The sequence below is a fragment of the Drosophila arizonae genome, chromosome 2, assembly GCF_054131065.1.
Source record: "Drosophila arizonae isolate 15081-1271.41 chromosome 2, UAZ_ARI_1.0, whole genome shotgun sequence".
NCBI lineage: Eukaryota > Metazoa > Arthropoda > Insecta > Diptera > Drosophilidae > Drosophila > Drosophila arizonae.
Genome location: NC_142922.1, coordinates 14,568,618 through 14,588,596, shown reverse-complemented (window position 1 = coordinate 14,588,596; position 19,979 = coordinate 14,568,618). Strand labels below are relative to the sequence as shown.

Below are 19,979 nucleotides of genomic sequence, written 5' to 3'. Positions count from 1 at the left end.
CTTAATGAAGCGACTCTGGCTCAGAGCGGGCAGCAATAATGACAAGAGGGTCGCAGCCCTTAGGCAACTGTTGCCCGCCCAAACCCTAAAGCTGAGCTCGTTTCACGCCCATTCACACTGACAGACAGCTATGAACAACCGTTCTGTGGGTTGTCACTCTGCGTGAGCGTGCCAGAGTGTGAGTGTGTGAGTGAATGAGTGAGTGTGAGTGAGTGTGTGAGTGTGTGAGTGTGTGAGTGGTGTGGATACGGAACTCTGCAACACATGTGACCAACAGCTGAACCGGCAGCAGTGTTCGCAGCACCCATTGAATAGCATAGAAAAAGAAATAGAAATAGAAATAGGAAAAGCAAAACGTACGTGCAAAAATTTGTGCGCTTGATTAAATTTGGAGTTGGCGAATGGTTGAAAGCCAAAAGGGCGACGCCGTGACCAGCGGGCACGGCCACAAGTGTGAGCCAAGAGTTGAAAGACAATCAGGCGGCAATTTAAAACCATTTTCACTGCGGCCAACGGACAGCCACAGTCCATGGGCCACGGTCCACGATCCGGCCGGCCGCACCTGCTGCGACAGTCGAGCAGGCAGACAGCTCTGCAGTAACTTCTGCTCGATTAGCTTTGATTTGGTTATTCGGCATTAGGCAATATGCTTTTCGCTCTGCCCAATCTAAATCGTTTTTCTCCATTGGCCCAGGAAAATAACTAATTTCCCCAAAAAATCAAGCCAGCTGCTTTACGGAGACAGCTACGCGGAGAGAGTTTGGATACAAAGTTCATCTTCAGTTTGTCATGGCCACATGCTGCGGAAATGCCAACAAAAAAGGACTCCAAGGACTCCACACTCTGCTGCTTTTATAAACTTATTGTGGAGCATTTGGCTGGATAAATATTAAAATGTTTCACAAAGCATTTAAAAGACTTACTATTTTAATAAAATATTGCCTTCAATATACAGTGTAAGAAAGAGCAGGAGAGATGGGGAGAGGGAGTGAGAGGTGAGAGAAAGAGAGAGACTTCTGAACTAATAAGTTAGAAAATGAGAGTGAAATAGAAATACGCCTGAGAGGTGAATTAAAAATATTTCAAAAATAACAAAAATATATAATTTCATTAGTCATTTATAAACATAGTACATAGGTCTTTCTGTTTTTAACCCAATCACAATTTAGCTGTAAATTGAATTCCTGGCCGAGTTCATATTGAGCATTGCGTTCGTGTTGGTCAGTTGCGGCTGTTGGTCACAGCTGGCGTATACTTAATATCAGTTAGTGGCACGTTTTTAATGCCAAAATCAGAATAGCCGCAGCGTGTTAGAGTGTCTACGTGGCTGAAACGACAAGTTGTACTATTTCAAATTACATTTCTGTGCTAGCTGAACGCACAAGCCAAGGCGCAACAAGAAATAAGTATTAAGACATTTAGGAGTTGGTCAGTCAGCGAGTCACTAGGGGGAAGGGAGTGAGAGCGCCAAGTTCCAATGGGAGCCATGTCTAATGCCTCGTGGCCCGTGCTTTGTGCTTCGTGTCGTTAGCGTCGAGAGTCGACCCTTAACACCCCTATAATTTGACATAAAAGCCGAGCCGAGAGAGCTCGAGCGTTTGTCGCACATGTTGCGGGTCTCTGAATGAAAGGCATTACACTTCCGCTAAATGTCGCTATTATTTAACAATTTTGTTTATGTACGCTACCCATGCTAGCCCCAGATGCTTCTTCAGGCACCCTGCGACTCTAATGCATACACATACCCTATAAGAAATATAATTTATGGTTACTCTGGCTACGCAAAAAGCAGCAGGTACAACAGCAACAGCAGCAGCAACAGCAGCAGCTGGGGAGAAACTAAATTGTCGTCGTCCTTGTTGTTTGACTCGCAACAAAAAGTGGGAAAACAATTACAACTGACTTAACACTTCCGTTGCTTGTTGGAAAAGCCGTACACGTTTATCCTACACATCGTCGGAGGGATCTGATGGAGACGCAGCGACGCAGCGAGAGGGGGCGTAACGCACTTCGCCCCGTCTAGCACTTGAAATTATAGTTTAACACGTACACAGGTGTAGTTCGTACTACAGGTAGCTCCTTATGTGGGTGGCCAGCCTAGCACGTGGCTACATTTGACACAACTTGACTTGACCTGCGTTAAGTTGGAACCAGAACAACTCAGTTTTTTATTCCTACCAAGGAAATTCAATAAAATAGTAATAATCTCAAAAATATATAAACAATGAATTAAATTAAAATCAAGTAAAATTAGATAATCTAGGGAGAACTGTATTGAATTCCATATGAAAAACTTCATAAATGAGAACACTTATATTATATTTGTGTTTCAAGATTAACATTTTATTGATTTGTTTATGATTATAAATCAAAAATATGTATATATATATGTATACAAAAAACAGCAATAAAAATGTTCCAAAAATATTCGCTGAATTATAATGTAAAGCACCTTAATGAAATAAATTATGTTACGCTCTCCTTTGTGCAGCTTATGACTAAAATTATTTGCTTAGCATGAGACAATGGTATGCACTTTTCAATATATATTTTAATCGAATTCATCGATATATTATCGATATACTTGAAAGCTCGCTTTGTAAACGAATCAAATGTAAATGTGGCGCAGAAAATAAATAAGAACAATAAAAAAGAATGTGAATATCGATAAGTGAATACGGGACTTAAAAACAAAAGTAATATGCCGCTAAATAATAAATTGTTTCAACACAATTGAAATTTGTTCTTTGGAGTATGTACATGACATACATATAAAAAATAAATAAAATATTTGATGTTTCGGCCTAGCTATAGGTGAAATGAAAATGTTTCGTCTTCCTGAAAACAGTTGGCTGTCATAAACATAAAGCATAAATCGACTGAACAAAACTGAGTTTGTGCATTGAATTAAACATGAAAATATAATAGTAAGAAAAATAAATAAAATACTTGATGATGCTTGAGACGTACCTTAAGTTAACGATAATTCAGTGTAAAATTCGTTTAACTAATCCTCAATATTCGAATACATTGCTTTAGGACTAATAATTTGTTGAAATATTTCGAATATGATTTCAAGCCAATAAGCTAACTATTCGGTAGGTCATGAAAAACGGTTACGCCTTTTACAAAGGTGCGAACACAAAATTGGCCTTACTTTAAAGGAGTCGACGCGACTACGCGAAGGCAAGGTAAGTGCCGATCGATTTCTGAAATATTACATTTGAATATCTTACGTACAACTTAATCATAAGTTAAATAATGAAATTATCTATACATAATACATATATACATGTATGTATATGTATGTATACAAGTATGAATTTCATATTCAATCAGTGCTTTACAATGATGCGTATTGTAAATAGTTTGTGTGACAAGTTGTGTTGATGGCAATTGTGCGCTTGCTGATGATTCGAGATACGTTACATTTCACAACTCCAGAAAATGGTTACGTAGGCATATGTGGTGGCAAGCACTCTAAAGTAATCCTGATGCGATTCGAGGCAAAGCTTAGATATAACTGGGCGGCATGAACTTTATATGTATGTGGGGGCGATTCGCCAGTTTACTTCGGCGATTCCGGCGGAGCGTTGGCGCTGCCAAAGAGCTCGTCGTAGGAGGGAGCTGCAATTGATTGGAGAATTAAAGCAATCTAATCCCAATGTAATCTCGTCGTAAGTCTTACGCAATGCGTGCGCGCCGGCTTGGTGGCGGGACTGCATATATGATCCAGATGCTGCCGACGTGGACGGCAGCTGGCTATAGCCGCTGGCTCCAGCTGGAGGCTGCGCTGGCGGAGGCGTCAAGGCAAGCAGCGTGTACTGCGGCGACTCGGGCAACGGGTACGGGGGCAGATGCGGCGGTGGATACGATTGCACCATCAACGGGCTGGAAGCATAAGGCATGTAGGGCACATTGGAGCTGCTGCGCAGGCTGGCCCGGGCCGAGGGGCTGCCAAACTGCGACGATTGCGAGCCGGATGTGTAGGACAGCTCCACGCCACCAACGGCCGGACTCAGCGTGGAGTCCGAGGCGGTGGAGTTCAAGGAACTGCACTCGCTATACACCGACGAATGCGATGGCGAGCCAATGGAAGAATCTAGTGTTGGATACACAGATGCAGTAACAACTGGATCGAAGGGATTACCAGGCGCAGCAGCGGCCGCCACAGCCGCAACCTCATCAATCCCCGGTGGACCATTGTCGGGACGTGGCGGCAGCGACGGACGCACCGAGCCCAACCTGGCGGAAACATCCTGCGAGTAGACCTTGAACGGCAAGTTGAGCACCAAATTCTTAAAGAACCCACGCAGGACAGCCTCAACGCGCAGCTCGTAGGATATGGTTATGACGCCGCTGAACTGCTCATCCGTTGGCTGTGCCGTGTCCGGCATCAGCAGCTCGTGGGCGAAGCTCCGTTCGCTCTTCTTGCTCACCGCACCCGTCTCCTTGCTGGCGATCGCAATGCACTCGACCTTTTGCACACGCAACGGCACATGACTGTAGTAAGTGACGTACTGCAGTATGCTAACGAAAGGCAATTTGTACAATTCTATTAGAATATCGAAACATGCATCAAATATGTATATTGATTCATAGTATGTATATAACGTGCGGACTGTGAGAGGTAAAAGGAAAAACAGCCCACACACCGGGAGCTTGCTCTTTCAAAATGCCTCTCTAGGGGAGAGATAGGTTTTCTCGTGTATATGTATTACGTGTCTCTATATTTGTACAGCTATGACAGCAGTCGGAAGTCACCTGAGAGATTTAAATACAAATAATCTTCTTGGTAGAGGATATCCTCTTGTCGCTCAATTTAATTTGATTAAGTAGTCTTTCTGAAAGACTTTCAGATAAATAGATGAAAAATCAGATTGCTAGTTAGAGGGTATTTGCTGCTCTTATACCTGTTCAAATATTCAAGAGATTCAAGCTTCAAAGTTAAGTTTAACACTGACAACACGTTTAAAAATCAGGTTCGATTTTGACAGGCACTTTAACCCTGACTTACTTGAAGCGCAGCTTCTCCACATTCGTCGTGCTGTTGTTCATGACGGTTACGCAGATTCTCAATGGTTCGCCGCGCACGGCAAAGTCCTCGGGCAGCAGGGCCAGCATGGTAATGGGCCGAGTGCCAAATAGGCTAATTGTCTTGGTGATTTGCTTCTCCAGCGGAGTGGGATTATTGCGACATGTCGATGGCAAAGGCATATTCTTCACAACCGTAAACGGTATGGTGTGCCGTTCATCAAAGCTCCAGGGTCTTTGAATGAGGACACGCATCTTGTACTTGATGCTGCCATGGCTACCACGGAAGCTCGAGGGCAACTCACGACCCAGCGCTACATTAAAGCTAAAAGTGTGCTCGCCGGGAGACAGTTCGAGCCCGCGAGGTTCGAATTCGGGCAGAGGCGTTTCGCTATGCTCGTAGATCTCTTTGCTGGTGTAGAAGAGACTGCGCGTGTATTCGTTGTTGTTGGAGTTTTTGCGCAAGATTTCCATCCATTTGCATTTGCCTTTGCCAGTCACCTGGATTTTAATAGCTGTGAAAAGACAAGCGTATTTTATTAGTTACGATACATTAAAACACACAATAGCGACATCTGTCGCAATTTTCAACAACTAGGCAACGCACAGCGTTACTGTTATATTGGTTTGTTTCTTGGCTAGCGAATTGAATTTACAGCTGGCATCCATCTAAGCTTTGCACTTATTCTTTAACTGAAGTATTTATTAATATTTTATTGAATCCGAGGCAAACATCAATTTACTATATCAAATATCAGTTTTTTACACATATATGTATTTTCTATGTATGTTCTTTTAAAAAATTGAGCTCAACAGCTGACGGTGATGCCATCTGCTTAGTAATACTGTTGGTTCGCGCCTTGGCTAAAGATAAAATCACATTTTTTTACTGTATGTGATTGACCCCACAACGTTGATAAATGAATTAAATAAAATAATAATTTTAAATTGGTACTTAATAATTTTTATATAGAATCCAATTATGTGCTTAGGTAGTTTTTTAAATTTTAAATAAACAAGATTATTTTTAAACGTGGCAGCACTAATGCATATCGATAGTTTTCTTAAAATCTTTTTAAAAAAAGAACAGCCAGAGTTGCCACGTAGTTAGTGAACAAAAAACACGATTTTTCATCGGGCATTGTAAAACATATATCAAGCCATTTAACTTAATTGTCTGAGGCTAAAACAGGCAAGTAGTATAAATATATGAATTCATTGTGCAGTAGCACTGACAAACGCATTTACCCAGCAATCAAATTTATCATGCGTTTTTTCAACAATTTTTTTCGTTTGCTTTTCAGGACATTTGCACACAGTGAAAATTGTAATGGACTGTAACTGAAGACTGCTGGTTAACAATATGAATGCCAACTATATATCTCGTGCACTGTGCTACCATGGCCAGCCATTACAGAAGATCTGGGACGATGAGCGCGGCGTCGAGGATCTACGCCGGCTAAATCTTACGCAGCCCAACTACAGCATTTACCAAGAGCGACAGAAGTATTTTACATTTCAGGAGCGGGCCAAACGTTTGAAAATCCATCAGTTCCTGGCAAGAAAGGCAGCGGATCTGTATGACCGGCAGCTGGTAGGCAATGTGATGGAGGACTCGTGGTTAGCTCAAATGAGCAACTGCTATGCCCCACAGCCCCCGATCGAGTTCTATTTGAACCCGAAGGACAAGCGAAAGGCATGGGCGTATCGAATGAGTGCCCTGAAACAGGGAGACATTGTGTTTGCTTCGGTGCAAAAGGTTGTACCGAACGCGAACCGAATCATAGTCAAACCGTTGTGCACAGCAGAGCCAATGCACTTCTACCTAGCTGATATACCCATCAAGGTGCGCAAGCAATGAGCAGTAACTGTTCGGATATATTTAAATGGCAAATTTATTTTAGGCGATCATCATGCAAGACCATTGGGGTCCTTTGCCACTGGACAAACAGGGGAATCCACAACCATTTTCTATCAACGATTTTCTACGCTGCGAAGTTTGCAGCGTGTCGGCGGACGTGGAACGCTTGACTCTGGGCATGCTGGGCGTCTACAATAAGACGTCCTCTGATCTCAAGCTGGGCCTATGTGATCTGACAGATTTGCCCAAATACTATCGGTGTGTGATCCTGGTCAATATCATTTACCATTCCCATTCATTTAACATTTCATGATTTGTGCTTAGTCAAATACGTAATCTAGAGCCAGGCAGTGCACCGCACTACGAGGATCAGTTAAATGCAGCGCTGGAATTTGAGAATCCCAACTGTGATGTGCTCTTCCAATTGAATGGACTGCAGCCCAATGAGAATCTTACGTTAATGAGCCACATTAAGCACGGCTTTCCCGAGTCGGATTATGCGCCGGAACTGCGGCAGAAGCAGGCTTCCCAATGGGCATTCCGGTAAGTGTTGAATAAACCTAACTCACGGCTGGTCGCTAATATTGTGTAGCTGACCAGCCCTGAATTGGCAGACGTTTAATAGCTAAGATATGCATTAGCATATGTATATATAATTATGTCCGTATATTCATTGCAAACACACACACACACACACTATCAAACCCACACACTGAAAAACTCGCACAATATAATATCAGCTCCGTGGCTGATGGCATTGAGCACTTTAAGAATGGCCAACAAGTCGAGGCCTTTCAGTGCCTAAACAAGGCCCTGAACATTGATCCGCGTAATGTCGAAGGCTTAGTGGCGCGCGGTGCATTGTACGCGAATCGTGGCAGCTTCTTGAAGGGTCTGAAAGACTTTGAAAAGGCGCTAATTTTGAATAAGTACCATGTGAATGCGCGTAAATATATGGGCGAAACACTGGTGGCACTCGGACGCAGCTATGAGGAGGAGAACCGCATACCGGATGCTATCAAGGCCTACAGCGATTGTCTGAATCTATTGCCCCAACATGAGCAGGCGCGCATATCCCTTGATGCACTACAGCAGCACCGAGCCTCTGCAATTGGCGGCACCAGTGCCAGCTCTAATCCCCTGGCCGTGCAACGCAGCACCGAATTGCTCAATTTGCCCAACGCAGCGGGCGGAACTGTGAACCTTGCCTCCTCGGACGAGTCCAGTTCCTCTAGTGCCAGTGACAACGACAACGACAGTGAAGAGCACCGTAAGTGTCAGCTATTTGGCTACCAGAATTCACTTCAACCAAACTATTTTATATTTTAGCTGTCAAATCGCGTTCCCATCTGCCTGTAGAGCAGGACAAGAATGCCATTACCGATTCCCTGTCGGCCAACGAATTCAAGCTTGACGACGACGACACTGTGACCAGTGTGCGTCGGCTGTTGCGCGAGGCCAGCAAGCATAAGAAATCCAAAAAGAAGGGTAAAAAGAAGAAAGACAAAGACAAGGAACGCAAGGAGAACAAGAAATCTAAGTCAAAGTCAGCGGATGAAGTTGAGCCACTCACAAGCACAGAGGCCGCACTCGAAATGCTCAAGAAAATTGATCATGCGGCGGCGTTCAGGTAATTGCGCGTATGACTTCATAAGCAGATCAAAGAACAGATTGTGAAGGGCCTATGGATTGAGAAAGTGTTCATTTAACATATTGATTGCTGTTAAAAGCCCCATTCATGATCTGATCTTTGACCCGCTTTGACTGCCCGCAAATAAAATTGATTTAATACTTGCGCTCTCCCATGCATGACGAATTAGCCGGAATAAGTATGCTAAGTGAGTCGCCTTTTGGAGCTGTCACATTTTATCTGTTTCCTTTTTACCAACAACCTTTGCAGGATCATGAGCACCAGCAGCAGCGATGCCCAGCGGAAGGCTCAGCTGCAAATGTATTTCAAGCAAATGCAACGCCCAGAGACGCCCCCACCTCCGCCTGCGACTGCACCAACCACATTGCGTAACCAACCATCGTCATCAGCGGGAGGAGCAGGATATAACCTGATGATGGGACCAAGCACTTCTAAATATGCGGCCACTGCAGCTGCCCACTTGGACGACGATCACCCGCCGCCTGCGCCCAAATACCATATGCAGCAACAGCAACAACAACAGCAGCAGCAGCAACAAAAGCTCTCTTTTCAAATTAAGAAGCGTCCGCTGCAGATGGACAAATTCGGCTTGCTGCGTCTGGCCACGCCGCTTAGCTCGCATTCACAGAGTCGCAGTCGTAGTCGTAGTCGTTCTCCCAGGCGACGCACGAGAAGCCGCTCTCGTGACCGACGCTCATCGCGTCGGCGCGGCGGCAGCTCTCGTTCCCGCAGTCGTAGCAGGAGCCGCAACTCTCGAAGCCGCTCGCGCTACTCGAGATCGAGAAGACGACGCACTCGTAGCCGTAGTCGGAGTCGCAGTCGGAGTCGCAGCTATTCGCCCGTTCGTTATGGCGGCGGAGGACAGCGCTACAGAGGACGTGGATTCAAGCAACGCTTTGGAAATCGTCGCTCTCGCTCACGTTCCTATGGCCGAGCACGACGCACGCCGTCGCCGTTCGTGCCGCGTCGTACACCGTCGCCGTTTGTGCAGCGTCGAACGCCTTCGCCCTTTGTGCCACGCCGCACACCATCGCCAGCCTCACGCTACCGACGCACTCGCTCTCGCTCACGCAGCTACAGTCCACGACGCCATCATGGGCCCATGCGTTATACACCGCGCGGTCGGGGGCGTGGCCGTGGACGCTTTCAGAATCGCTGGCACTTCGACAAGCGGAACAATGGTCGGCGGTTTAGTCCTACACGGAGCGTAAGTCCACCCGGAGACGGGCCCACCATCGAGGAGGTGGACGAAATGATCAAAGAAGCACAAAAGGAGCGCAAACAAGGCATTATTGAGAGCGACAAGGATATACTAAAAAAGAAAGCCACAAACACAGGCAGCGACAAGGCCTAAATATTCAACTACAGTCGCACATCCAGCGTTGAGTTCTATTAGGTATGCTTAATAGTCACTCCAAATGTAATTGATATCCGTTAAATCAACTAAAATAATACCATGGACACCAAAATAAAGATGCTTGCAAAGCAAATTTGTTGCATGGTATGCATGCGTTACAAATACAGTCGAAATTCTACTTTTCATAATTTTTTAAAATATAAGTTATGCTTCTTATAATGTCCTGTATAGATATTCCGCGAGGGTAAGCAAAACTTTTTTAACATACCTGTTATTTGAATAATAAAAAATAAAAAGAACATTCAAATTGTCTCAGCAACTAAAAATAATAAAATACATATATATATATATATATATATTTATATATATATATATATATATATATATATATATATATATATATATATATATATATATATATATATATATTGGTTTTTGTCCGTCTTGCTGTCCGTCCTTCATAGTCGGTAACGACCGACTATAATTTCTTTTATTTACTTAATTTTTTTTTTATAAAAAAAAATAAAACACTTTTGTTTATTATTTGTATATAATTGAAGTAACATTTCCTATGCGAAAGTAATGTTTACCTAGAACATTATCAATCCACATACACACATACCTATATGCTTTACGGTATTTGTTTACAGGGTATATCTGCGAATTGTTACCGATATCAACAGTTGATACATTTCATTGTGTTTTTAGCTTACTGCTCACACACTGACACATGTGCAATTAAGTTTCTATTAATAACAACGCGTGGTGCGCTCCTCTCCCGCGCTCTCTTACAACCACAGAAAACAAACTGTGATTGCTCAAACCGGCTATTCACACTTGGCGCTCTCTTATGCACCAATACATGTGGACTCCACCATGTGGAGCCCAAAACTAGCAGAGAGCGAGAGAGGGTCGTAGCTTTCGATGTGTTAGTGCACCACAGTTACTGCAGTCGCCTAACAGAAAATCGGACGAGCAACGCGCATAAAAAGTCTGGACACAAAACGAAGTTCAAACCGAACCCGAGATAAAGCGTATACCCCCGTTTGAATTCAGTTGATATTTGCCTGCCGGCAACAGCAGAAGCAGATTTTGATACCCACATCAGTGGGGGAATGTGTGTGTCTGATTGTGTGCCTATGTTTGTGTGTGTATATTTGTTAGCGCACAAGATTTCGATTTAGAATAATACGCAACAAATTCTAATAATTATTATAATTAGTACGCGAGTTAAAATTGAATACAAATAATCAACCGTAACAGGTAGTGATCTACATTTACCGGTTATTAAAAATATATATATATATATATTTAACTATAAAAGAATTTTGGGTAAGTAAAATAAGGAAGCAATAAAAAATTGTCATTGCTTATTTACATAAGTGCTTAATTTGCGTTCAATTCGAAATGCGAATGAATGTGAAAAGCAAAACTATGAAATGCAAGAAAATTGCGAAAACAGAATTAAGATGCCGAGCAAAACAACACGCGGCGACATGGGCTTTTGTTTGGACTTTGAACGATAAGAGCGCACCCACCACAACAACAAGAATAGCGAGACACAATAAAACCAACAACTACGAGAAGACAAAGAACTTGAAAAAGCCACGCTTGTAGTTGTTGTTGTGAATGCGCTACACTATGGTTGTCATGTGAAGGCTTATGGGCAGGAAAAGGCCATAGGTACGAGAGACAAAAAATAAAGATTAGCACTTTTATGATTTGTTATTTTTGTTATTATTGTTAGGGCTTATCAAATGTCCCAACTTATATTTATATTTAATACTGAAAGCCAGCTAATGTACTAAAATACTATTAATGTAAGAAGGGAACAGGAAATATTTCTTTAGCACCTCGCTTGATAAAAAAATAATTAAAAATTTAAAACTTTTTATTGATTTTTCCTATTAATATGATCTATCGAAATAATTATAATAAAAAATAGAATATTTCAAAGTTCTCAGCTCGTTATCAAAATAGACAAATAATCATGCAAATGAACTAATTTTCTATTTATATGTCTTTCAGCGTAAATTCAATAAAAATATCATTTATTCATTATGTATACGAAAATATTTCGTGCTGTGATAATCGGCGCTCCCGGATCGGGAAAAGGCACCATCTCGGATCGTATTGTGAAGACGTTCGGGTTTCTCCACATTTCCTCGGGGGACATTCTGCGCCAGAATATCATCAAAAATACCGACCTGGGCAAGAAGGCGCAACAGTACATTGCCTCCGGTCAGCTGGTACCAGATGATATTATGACCAAGACAATGATCGCCCGCATCACCGAGGTGGGCAACAAATCCTACATTTTGGATGGCTTTCCCCGTAATAGTGCCCAAGCCGATATTTTGGCGGCACGTGAACAAATTGATGCCGTTATCAACTTGGACATTCCACATGATGTGATCATTGAGCGTGTCAAGCATCGTTGGATACACGCCCCATCCGGACGTGTCTACAATATAGGCTTCAACGATCCGAAGGTGGCGGGCAAGGATGATATAACTGGCGAGCCACTGACTCAACGCGAGGACGACAAACCGGAGGTGGTGTCCAAGCGTTTGCAACTCTACGATGAACTAATGGGTCCCGTGCTGGCCTGGTATGCTCAACGTGGTCTGGTAACCAGTTTCAAGGGTCGCGAAACTAAGGAGATTTGGCCACGCGTCGAACGTTTTCTCAAGGACAAAGTCAACATGGGTTAAGAGGAGTAGGGTATTATGGCAACAACGAAACAAACACTTCAATTAAGTGCACAAATTTTATTCAATATTGATAGGCAGCTGTTGCTAAGATGTGTTCAATTAAGGTCTAACATATATATTAGATTTATATATATGTTGTGCGCGATAGAGTAGGGCTAGTAGAAGGGGGTTTACGGTTCATTGAAACTAATCAAATGTAATTGCGAAGCCTTACAACGTAAAAACGAATCAAAATAATAAAATGTGTCCAAATGTATATTTTCTTTGCCATATACATGTGTATACACTGATTATGAGCTATATAACCCATCCAAAACATTCCCCTAATAAAAATAAAAATGTTTTGTTTTGATATGAATATTATATATATAAATTTATATGTATGTACGTGTATAAACGCTTCTAGGTAGGTGCCCTGATAATAAATCATTTCCTTTTCTTGTTTTGTAATATTGCTCATTGATAACGTAGTTGCTGATTTTCACATGGGGCCATAATAGATATGGCAAAATACTATTTTTGGCCCACGTAACACAGAACACTTATTTTATAATAACGAAATTTACGATGTATGGTTTCATTTATGCGCATCACTCGAACGCCTTGCTTGTTGGTGTGTAGGGCACAACAGCTGTCAAATGTAGCACTCTCGAATTCTCTCTCACACAAACACGCGCAACATAGATGAAGTACATAATAGTGAAGCTAACCAAGCAGACAGAAGCCATACTGCTCTTTATCTGTCACACACACTCTCTCTCTCTCGCTCTCTCTCTCTCTCTCTCTTTCGTTTCTCTTATATTTCTCTTCTCTAGCATTAACTACGATTTGTGTAAAACTGCATGTTAGGTGTAAACAAAATGCTGATGCATTTAATGACGATATATTCAGTTACTAACAGGCTACTGTTTTTATTCATAGCTTTGATAGAAGCAGCTGCTTAGCTGTAGTAAGTAATGCAGTAATATCGCACAAGTATTGATACGAATTGATAAATGCAATACTTTGTTGTTTTTCCAATTTCATGCACTTGTTCAATGCTCGCAAAGTTATCAAAGCAATGCTACAGTAAGGTGGAGACATTTTTTTAGCCAGCACTGTCTTGAGAGCAAAAGCTCTCTTCATCTGATAGACCATTATTACGGCATTTTTAGCAAACACATACAAACATACCCGCACGCACATATTCAGGGAGAACGTTTACTCGCTTACACTACACCTGCACCCTGCACGCCGCTCTCTAAGTGAACCCGCGCGTAACATTTCCTGAAACAAATGACCCCACAAACAAGAAGAGCAATTACCGAATGCAAGCAATTGGCCCCTATCGATGAATAATGCCGAATTGAAGGAATTTACAATCACAAAACCAAGAGTAACAAAACGCACAAATAAATAAAAATGCTGTAAGTGCTGAGTTTCGTTTGTGCTGATGTTAACCATCTTCTTTGTTTATGCCAATGCGGCCATAACGAAACCATGATGACAATGGACAGAGCAAAATCAGAAAACTTCACTACTGACCGCAAATTGTAGTCTGACAGGCACTGACTCACACATGATGCAAGCTCCGCTTGTGAAATATTTAATAATAAGAGTAATAGCGATTTAAATTTACCTCGTATTTTGGTACGCTTGTTGAGATTCATCCAAATCTCTCCACGAATGACCTGGCCGGCATAAAAAATGCGTTCTGGATTGTCCAGTCGAATGCATAGTCGCTCACTTTCCATGATGCTGCTGTTGCTACTACTACTACTTCTCTCATTAAATACTCATCCAAAAATAACATAGAAAAGGCCACATTTGAGCGGCCTCCTTGGTATCACTGTGCAGAACTGCAACTACAACACTATATTCTTCTTATTTAATGTGATAAGTTGAGCACAACACTTCAGCTGACAATATACAGACGAATAATAAATTCATTTACGCGCACTGCACTCCGTTCAAATTAAATTAATCACATCAAACATCTTTAATTATTTAAGAAAAGCAACTAAAAACGTTGTTGCTTTTGTTTTAGCTTGTGACACGATAACGATTAACGATAACATTAACATTAAATCAGCTGGCTTTCAATTGTCATAGCGTTGCCACCAGGTGAGCAGCTTAAGCGCTAAAAGTTTATATATTTAAAAATGAGATAAGCAGCAAATTTTGCCAAGCAAACAATTTATTGCTGTATTTTGGACACGGCCAATTAGTACTCAATTGCAGGGCTGCAGTCTGCTAAGGTAATTCCCCGCGTAAACAAAGAGTGGCACACACACACAGTTAGCGCTCACAGCATTCGCAGCATATCTGAACTTATTAATCGGATTCAGCTTCAGTATTAATTTGAAATTGCTCGCGTTCAGCGGTCGTGGTCGTGGACGCAGCTCATCAGTTGTGGTTGTGACTTCTCCTACTCGATTGTGTTCCGCGTCGCTTGCCACAGTCAATAAAAGAATAAACATTCCAATAGAAAAGCCAGTGCCTGTTGTTACCAAGGTCACGACAGGATGAGCAGCAAAGTGAATTTTAGCTTCGATAGCGTCTTGGGCGTCTACTATGCCGGCCAGATCGTATCCGGCACAGCCGAACTCATCACAGAGCGCCCCAAAACCATACGCTGTAAGTTCTTTATACCCAAACACGCATATAATATTTGATTGTGGCTAGCATGACGTCATGTTGCCCCCTACTCCGCATACAAAAATGGCCTGGGTTGGTGTCTGGAAGGGGGCCTGGGGCCTGGGGCCAGACCCTACATTAGTATTCGAGCCGTCATTGTTTTTTTGTTACTTGTTATTGTTGTTTCTGCTCGCTTTGTTATGTGTGTATATCTTTTGTATTGAGCCGATAGCTATTCCTCATATATATAAATATACATATCTCCATATATATGTTTCTGTGTCGGTTATTTAATATTGTAGCGAGAGTGAAGAAAAAACTAGTTTTTCTTCGAAAAGTGTGCGTGCCGTTGAGCAAATGAGTCGGCTCGGCTGCTGCTGTACTTTGATTTGAAAATGAACAATTCGCTTAGGCCTCATAAAACATAAAAAATTAAAAATAAACAGAGCTAAGAACTTGAGTAGTCAAAGGAATGGTAAGTTTTAGTATTTCCGCATTAACCTGAAATAAATGATGGCAAAATTATGCTCGAGACTGGTTTTCGAATAGAATTTGATTCTCTAAAAAGTCAGGGTCAGTTCAGATAACTGCGAATTAAACGCAATTGAACCCGATGGAAACGCAGCTTGATCTGTGCGCCGCCCACATGGCGTGCAGCTTAATAGTATTACAAAGAAATTAAATCCAATTACGCGATTCGCTCTCTTGCAGCCATCTATATAACCGTGAACGGTTTCGTGGAGACGCGTTGGCAGGAGAGTGTCGAAAAGCCTGGTGCTGATGGCAAGCTGGTCAAGGCACTGGAGACGTATACCACCACGGAGATCTACTACAGCAGCGATAAATATGTGTACGGCCAGAGCGGAGGATCACAACTGGAGCTGCCCCAGGGCAAGTATGTCTTTCCCTTTCAGGCCACTATACCGCCCCAAGCGCCGACCTCTTTCAATGGCACGCACGGACAGGTGAAACATGAGGTGACCTTGACCATAGATCGCGCGGTGCGATATAATAATATATTCAAGCAGTGTTTTACGGTCATACTGCCAAACGATTTGAATGCGAAGCCCGAGCATTTGGTAGGTTTGACATGAAAGGCAATATTACAGATGGTATAATCCTTGTGCTTGACCTTTTAGCAACCCTTGAAGCGCATCGAGGAGAAAACCTTTTGGTGGGGCTCCATATTTGGCGGTAACAAGCCCATGGTTATGGACGTGAGCACTTCGTACAGCGCCTATGTTCCTGGCCAGAAGATCAACTTTCACATCGTGCTGGACAACCAAGCGGATGTTCAGTGCCAGGATGTGAAGGTGCGTCTGTTCAAGAACGTGACCTATCGCGGCAAAGCGGGCGATAAGGAGCAATTGAAGACCACCGAGGTGCGTATAGCCGATAAGCACTGTGGCGAGGTGGATAAGAACAATAAGGCGAAATTCGATGAGTTTCTAATGGTGCCACCCACAACGCCGACAACAATGAACGAACGAGGTCCGATTCGGGTTAGTTACACTCTTCGTTTCATTGCCAAAACATTCCGCTTGCATGGCGGCGGGGATCTGGTAGTAGATTTTCCACTGGTCATTGGAACTGTGCCATTGCATGGCAGTGCAGACGACAAAGGGCCGGGACAGAAGACAGAGGCACAGCCTAACACGAACGGCAGCTATCAAGTGATGGGTAGGCAGCCTATACAAGCTTGTTTTTGATTATAAAATAATTCTTTGATCTTTTCTTTAGTTGCACCCACCTTCCAAGAGGATGTATGCACAGAACACTTCGAGTCGAACACGTATAAGCCACGTTATCCCGTCTATATACTCAGTGCTCAGCCGACAAATGCGAATGATGCTAGGTCGCCATTGCCCAGTCTTTATCCAAGAGCCGCGGATACTCTGCCTGCACCATCAGTGAATTACACACCAAATCCTGTGTCGCCAGTAGCAAATCCGTCGACAGGAGTTCAAAAGGCGCCGCCATATCCAGTCCAAGCACCTGCAGCTGTGCCAGCTGTTGGCAATAATTTTGAAGTGCTCGGCTTCAGCATACCACCAGGCTATCAGCCCACAGCTAGTGCACCGGCTGATGCTTCCGGCAACATTGGTTGGAAGTAGTTATTGTGTAAACTATGTATTTATGTATTAGAAGCACATTTTTTTATAGTTATTTAAATAAATATTCGCGGGCATACGCCAAATGGCAGCACCGAAATAAACGAAAAATATCGATATATCGGTAAAAAGCTCAATTTTTCAATTTTTCAGCTGGTGCGCACGGCAACAGCTGTTCGTGGCATGCACTTGACGTAACTTGAGGCCAAGTTTTGTTTTCAATTTGAAATTAGTTTTAGCCGAAAAGCGCTTCGGAACCGGTTTGTAAACTCTTTCACATAAACTGCAGCAACCTCAGCTAGGCCTCAACATACAGTTATTTCTCATACATTGACAAGCGCTGAGCAAAAGAAAGTTTTGACGCAATAACATGGCCGTTACTTGTAATTTGTAATGAAGAAGCGTCGTCGTGCGGCCGCTCAGCTAAACAGTTACCGCTGCACTCTGACAGCGAGCAGTCGAATATATTGACGTGCTTAACTAAACTGAATTTTCGGCATATTTGTTAGGTGAGCAATTCCAATTTCTGACATGCATATTAAATGCAATGGCTTTATCTTCGTTTTCTGGCCAATAGCGTCAGCCCTGCCAAGCAGACAAGACAACGGCTTCCACAGCAACAACAAGAAAAGTGAAATCGCTGATAAGACGATAATCTGTTACCCATCCCTGAATGAATGAATTAGTCCGTATATCAATTCTTACTGAAGCCTAAATCAAATTGGCGCCCTCGCAAGTGTAGAGAAACTTGTAGTAACCACAAATTGGAAAAGGCACGTCGGGTGAAACAAACGATTAAAGCGTGCTTCGACGAGCATGACACCTTGTAAGTTCACCCTCTGATCTCAATTTCATCGCATCGTTATTTCACACATTAATTTGGCAATCATTTGATGACTATGCAAACATTTTGGTTGGGCCACTGGGCGGGGCGCACCTTGAATCTGTTTTCAGTGGAGCGACAGCGGCAGAGCTCCAAAACTATTTTGTTTGTTTAACAGCAAATTAATTCCGCTGTTGTTGTTCATATGATTTACAGAAATGCCATTGAAGACGCAAACGCTGAAGAAGACGCAGTCGCAGCCGCAACCGCAGCAATAAAAGAGAAATCGCACACACTCACAAGCACAGCCATTGACAACGCATCGGTTGAGCCAGCTTGAATCGACAGCCAGCAACATGACGCCGGCGGTAACAGGCAGCACAACATGTACCAAGCCTACAGGCCCAGCGGTCAGTCAGCGGCGTAAGCACAGCGGACGTGAGCAACTGCAGCAAATAATTGCCGGTGGCTTATCAGCAGCTATTACACGCTCCACCTGCCAGCCATTGGATGTTCTTAAAATACGTTTTCAGCTACAAGTGGAGCCGTTCAAAGCGACTGCTGCATCGATACAGTCATCCTCCAAGACTGACCTCCCATTGCATTCCTCCAAATACACATCCATCCTCCAAGCTGTGCGCACCATTTACCGGGAGGAGGGCCTGTTGGCCTTCTGGAAGGGTCACAATCCCGCTCAGGTGCTAAGCATTATGTATGGCATCTGCCAGTTCTGGACATACGAGCAGCTAAGCCTTCTGGCGAAACAAACCAATTACCTCAAGGATCATCAGCATCTTTCAAATTTCATGTGCGGCGCTTCTGCTGGAGCGGCAGCAGTTATCATTTCTACACCGTTAGATGTCATACGGACACGTCTTATCGCCCAGGACACTAGCAAAGGATATCGGTAACATAGATATTCTTATAATCTTATATATTTTGTTAATAATTCACAACAATTACAGTAATGCAACACGGGCCGTCACTGCCATCGTACGTCAGGAGGGGATCCGTGGCATGTATCGGGGCTTATCTTCAGCCCTCTTGCAAATCGCCCCTTTGATGGGCACCAACTTTATGGCCTATCGTTTGTTCAGCGAATCGGCGTGCAAATTTTTCGAAGTGGACGATCGTACCAAGCTGCCTACTTGGACTCTCTTGATGCTGGGAGCTTCCTCGGGCATGCTATCGAAAACAATTGTGTATCCCTTTGACTTGGTCAAAAAACGACTGCAAATCCAGGGATTTGAGCAAAATCGCCAGACGTTTGGACAAACACTAAAATGTAATGGGGTTTGGGATTGTCTTCAGCTGACGGTGCGACAGGAGGGTGTGCGGGGTCTCTACAAGGGCGTTGCTCCCACGCTCCTCAAATCCAGCATGACAACGGCATTGTACTTTAGTATTTACGACAAGCTAAAACAGGTGCACTTCTGGTAGGTGCGAATTAACAATCTTTTTCAATATAGAAATTAAGTAGTGAAAAAGCTCACAGCACAGAATCTATTTTTATATGCTATTTACAAATAACGCTGTAAATGATATTAAGCATAGTGTCTCTGTTAATTAGTTATTAGCACGGGTTTATTTTATGTTGATAGGTTTATCTATAAGGTAATACTACGCGCAAACTCATAAACTTTATGCACAAATGCATAAGTTCTATGGAAATTATGCTATTATTTTTTATTTAAATGAAGCACGGACACGAAATATAAAATATTTTATTTGTATTGAAATATAATTTCTCATCAAGTTTTATAAAACTGGTTTATAAACACACGCTGAATAATATATTCCACAAAGTGTGGT

The 19,979-nt window shown here is 42.9% G+C and overlaps 5 protein-coding genes across 7 annotated transcripts; 4 read left to right on the top strand and 1 right to left on the bottom strand.

Moving 5' to 3' along the window:
• Positions 1–2,322: 2,322 nt before the first annotated feature.
• On the bottom strand, positions 2,323–14,681 carry Leash (leash). Its single transcript, XM_089464262.1, has 4 exons — positions 14,236–14,681; positions 5,018–5,549; positions 3,689–4,530; positions 2,323–3,627 (listed from the first exon to the last, which is right to left on the bottom strand). Exons 1-4 carry the CDS (start codon positions 14,348–14,350, stop codon positions 3,569–3,571), a joined length of 1,548 nt encoding a protein of 515 aa, XP_089320388.1. The 5' UTR covers positions 14,351–14,681; the 3' UTR covers positions 2,323–3,568.
• LOC108620461 (tetratricopeptide repeat protein 14 homolog) lies at positions 6,090–10,081 on the top strand. The gene is made up of 7 exons (XM_089464166.1): positions 6,090–6,226; positions 6,339–6,880; positions 6,939–7,153; positions 7,220–7,438; positions 7,636–8,165; positions 8,225–8,525; positions 8,796–10,081. Exons 2-7 carry the CDS (start codon positions 6,398–6,400, stop codon positions 9,898–9,900), a joined length of 2,853 nt encoding a protein of 950 aa, XP_089320292.1. The 5' UTR covers positions 6,090–6,226; positions 6,339–6,397; the 3' UTR covers positions 9,901–10,081.
• Ak3 (Adenylate kinase 3) lies at positions 7,298–13,076 on the top strand. Of its 3 annotated transcripts, none has more exons than XM_089464347.1 (2): positions 7,298–7,438; positions 11,932–13,076. In XM_089464347.1, exon 2 carries the CDS (start codon positions 11,964–11,966, stop codon positions 12,615–12,617), a length of 654 nt encoding a protein of 217 aa, XP_089320473.1. In that variant the 5' UTR covers positions 7,298–7,438; positions 11,932–11,963; the 3' UTR covers positions 12,618–13,076. The 3 variants fall into 3 exon arrangements, with proteins under 3 accessions (XP_089320473.1, XP_089320464.1, XP_089320456.1); XM_089464338.1 differs by lacking the exon at positions 7,298–7,438 and adding an exon at positions 10,838–11,166; XM_089464330.1 differs by lacking the exon at positions 7,298–7,438 and adding an exon at positions 10,844–11,235.
• Positions 14,682–14,838: 157 nt separating the features above from the next.
• On the top strand, positions 14,839–17,475 carry LOC108621171 (arrestin domain-containing protein 2). Its single transcript, XM_018018340.2, has 4 exons — positions 14,839–15,233; positions 15,945–16,312; positions 16,373–16,913; positions 16,974–17,475. The coding sequence occupies exons 1-4, from the start codon at positions 15,122–15,124 to the stop codon at positions 17,345–17,347; spliced, it is 1,395 nt and encodes a 464-aa protein (XP_017873829.1). The 5' UTR covers positions 14,839–15,121; the 3' UTR covers positions 17,348–17,475.
• A 52-nt stretch (positions 17,476–17,527) lies between these two features.
• On the top strand, positions 17,528–19,911 carry Tpc1 (Thiamine pyrophosphate carrier protein 1). The gene is made up of 4 exons (XM_089464319.1): positions 17,528–17,853; positions 17,922–18,170; positions 18,384–19,074; positions 19,133–19,911. The coding sequence occupies exons 3-4, from the start codon at positions 18,524–18,526 to the stop codon at positions 19,605–19,607; spliced, it is 1,026 nt and encodes a 341-aa protein (XP_089320445.1). The 5' UTR covers positions 17,528–17,853; positions 17,922–18,170; positions 18,384–18,523; the 3' UTR covers positions 19,608–19,911.
• Positions 19,912–19,979: the final 68 nt, after the last annotated feature.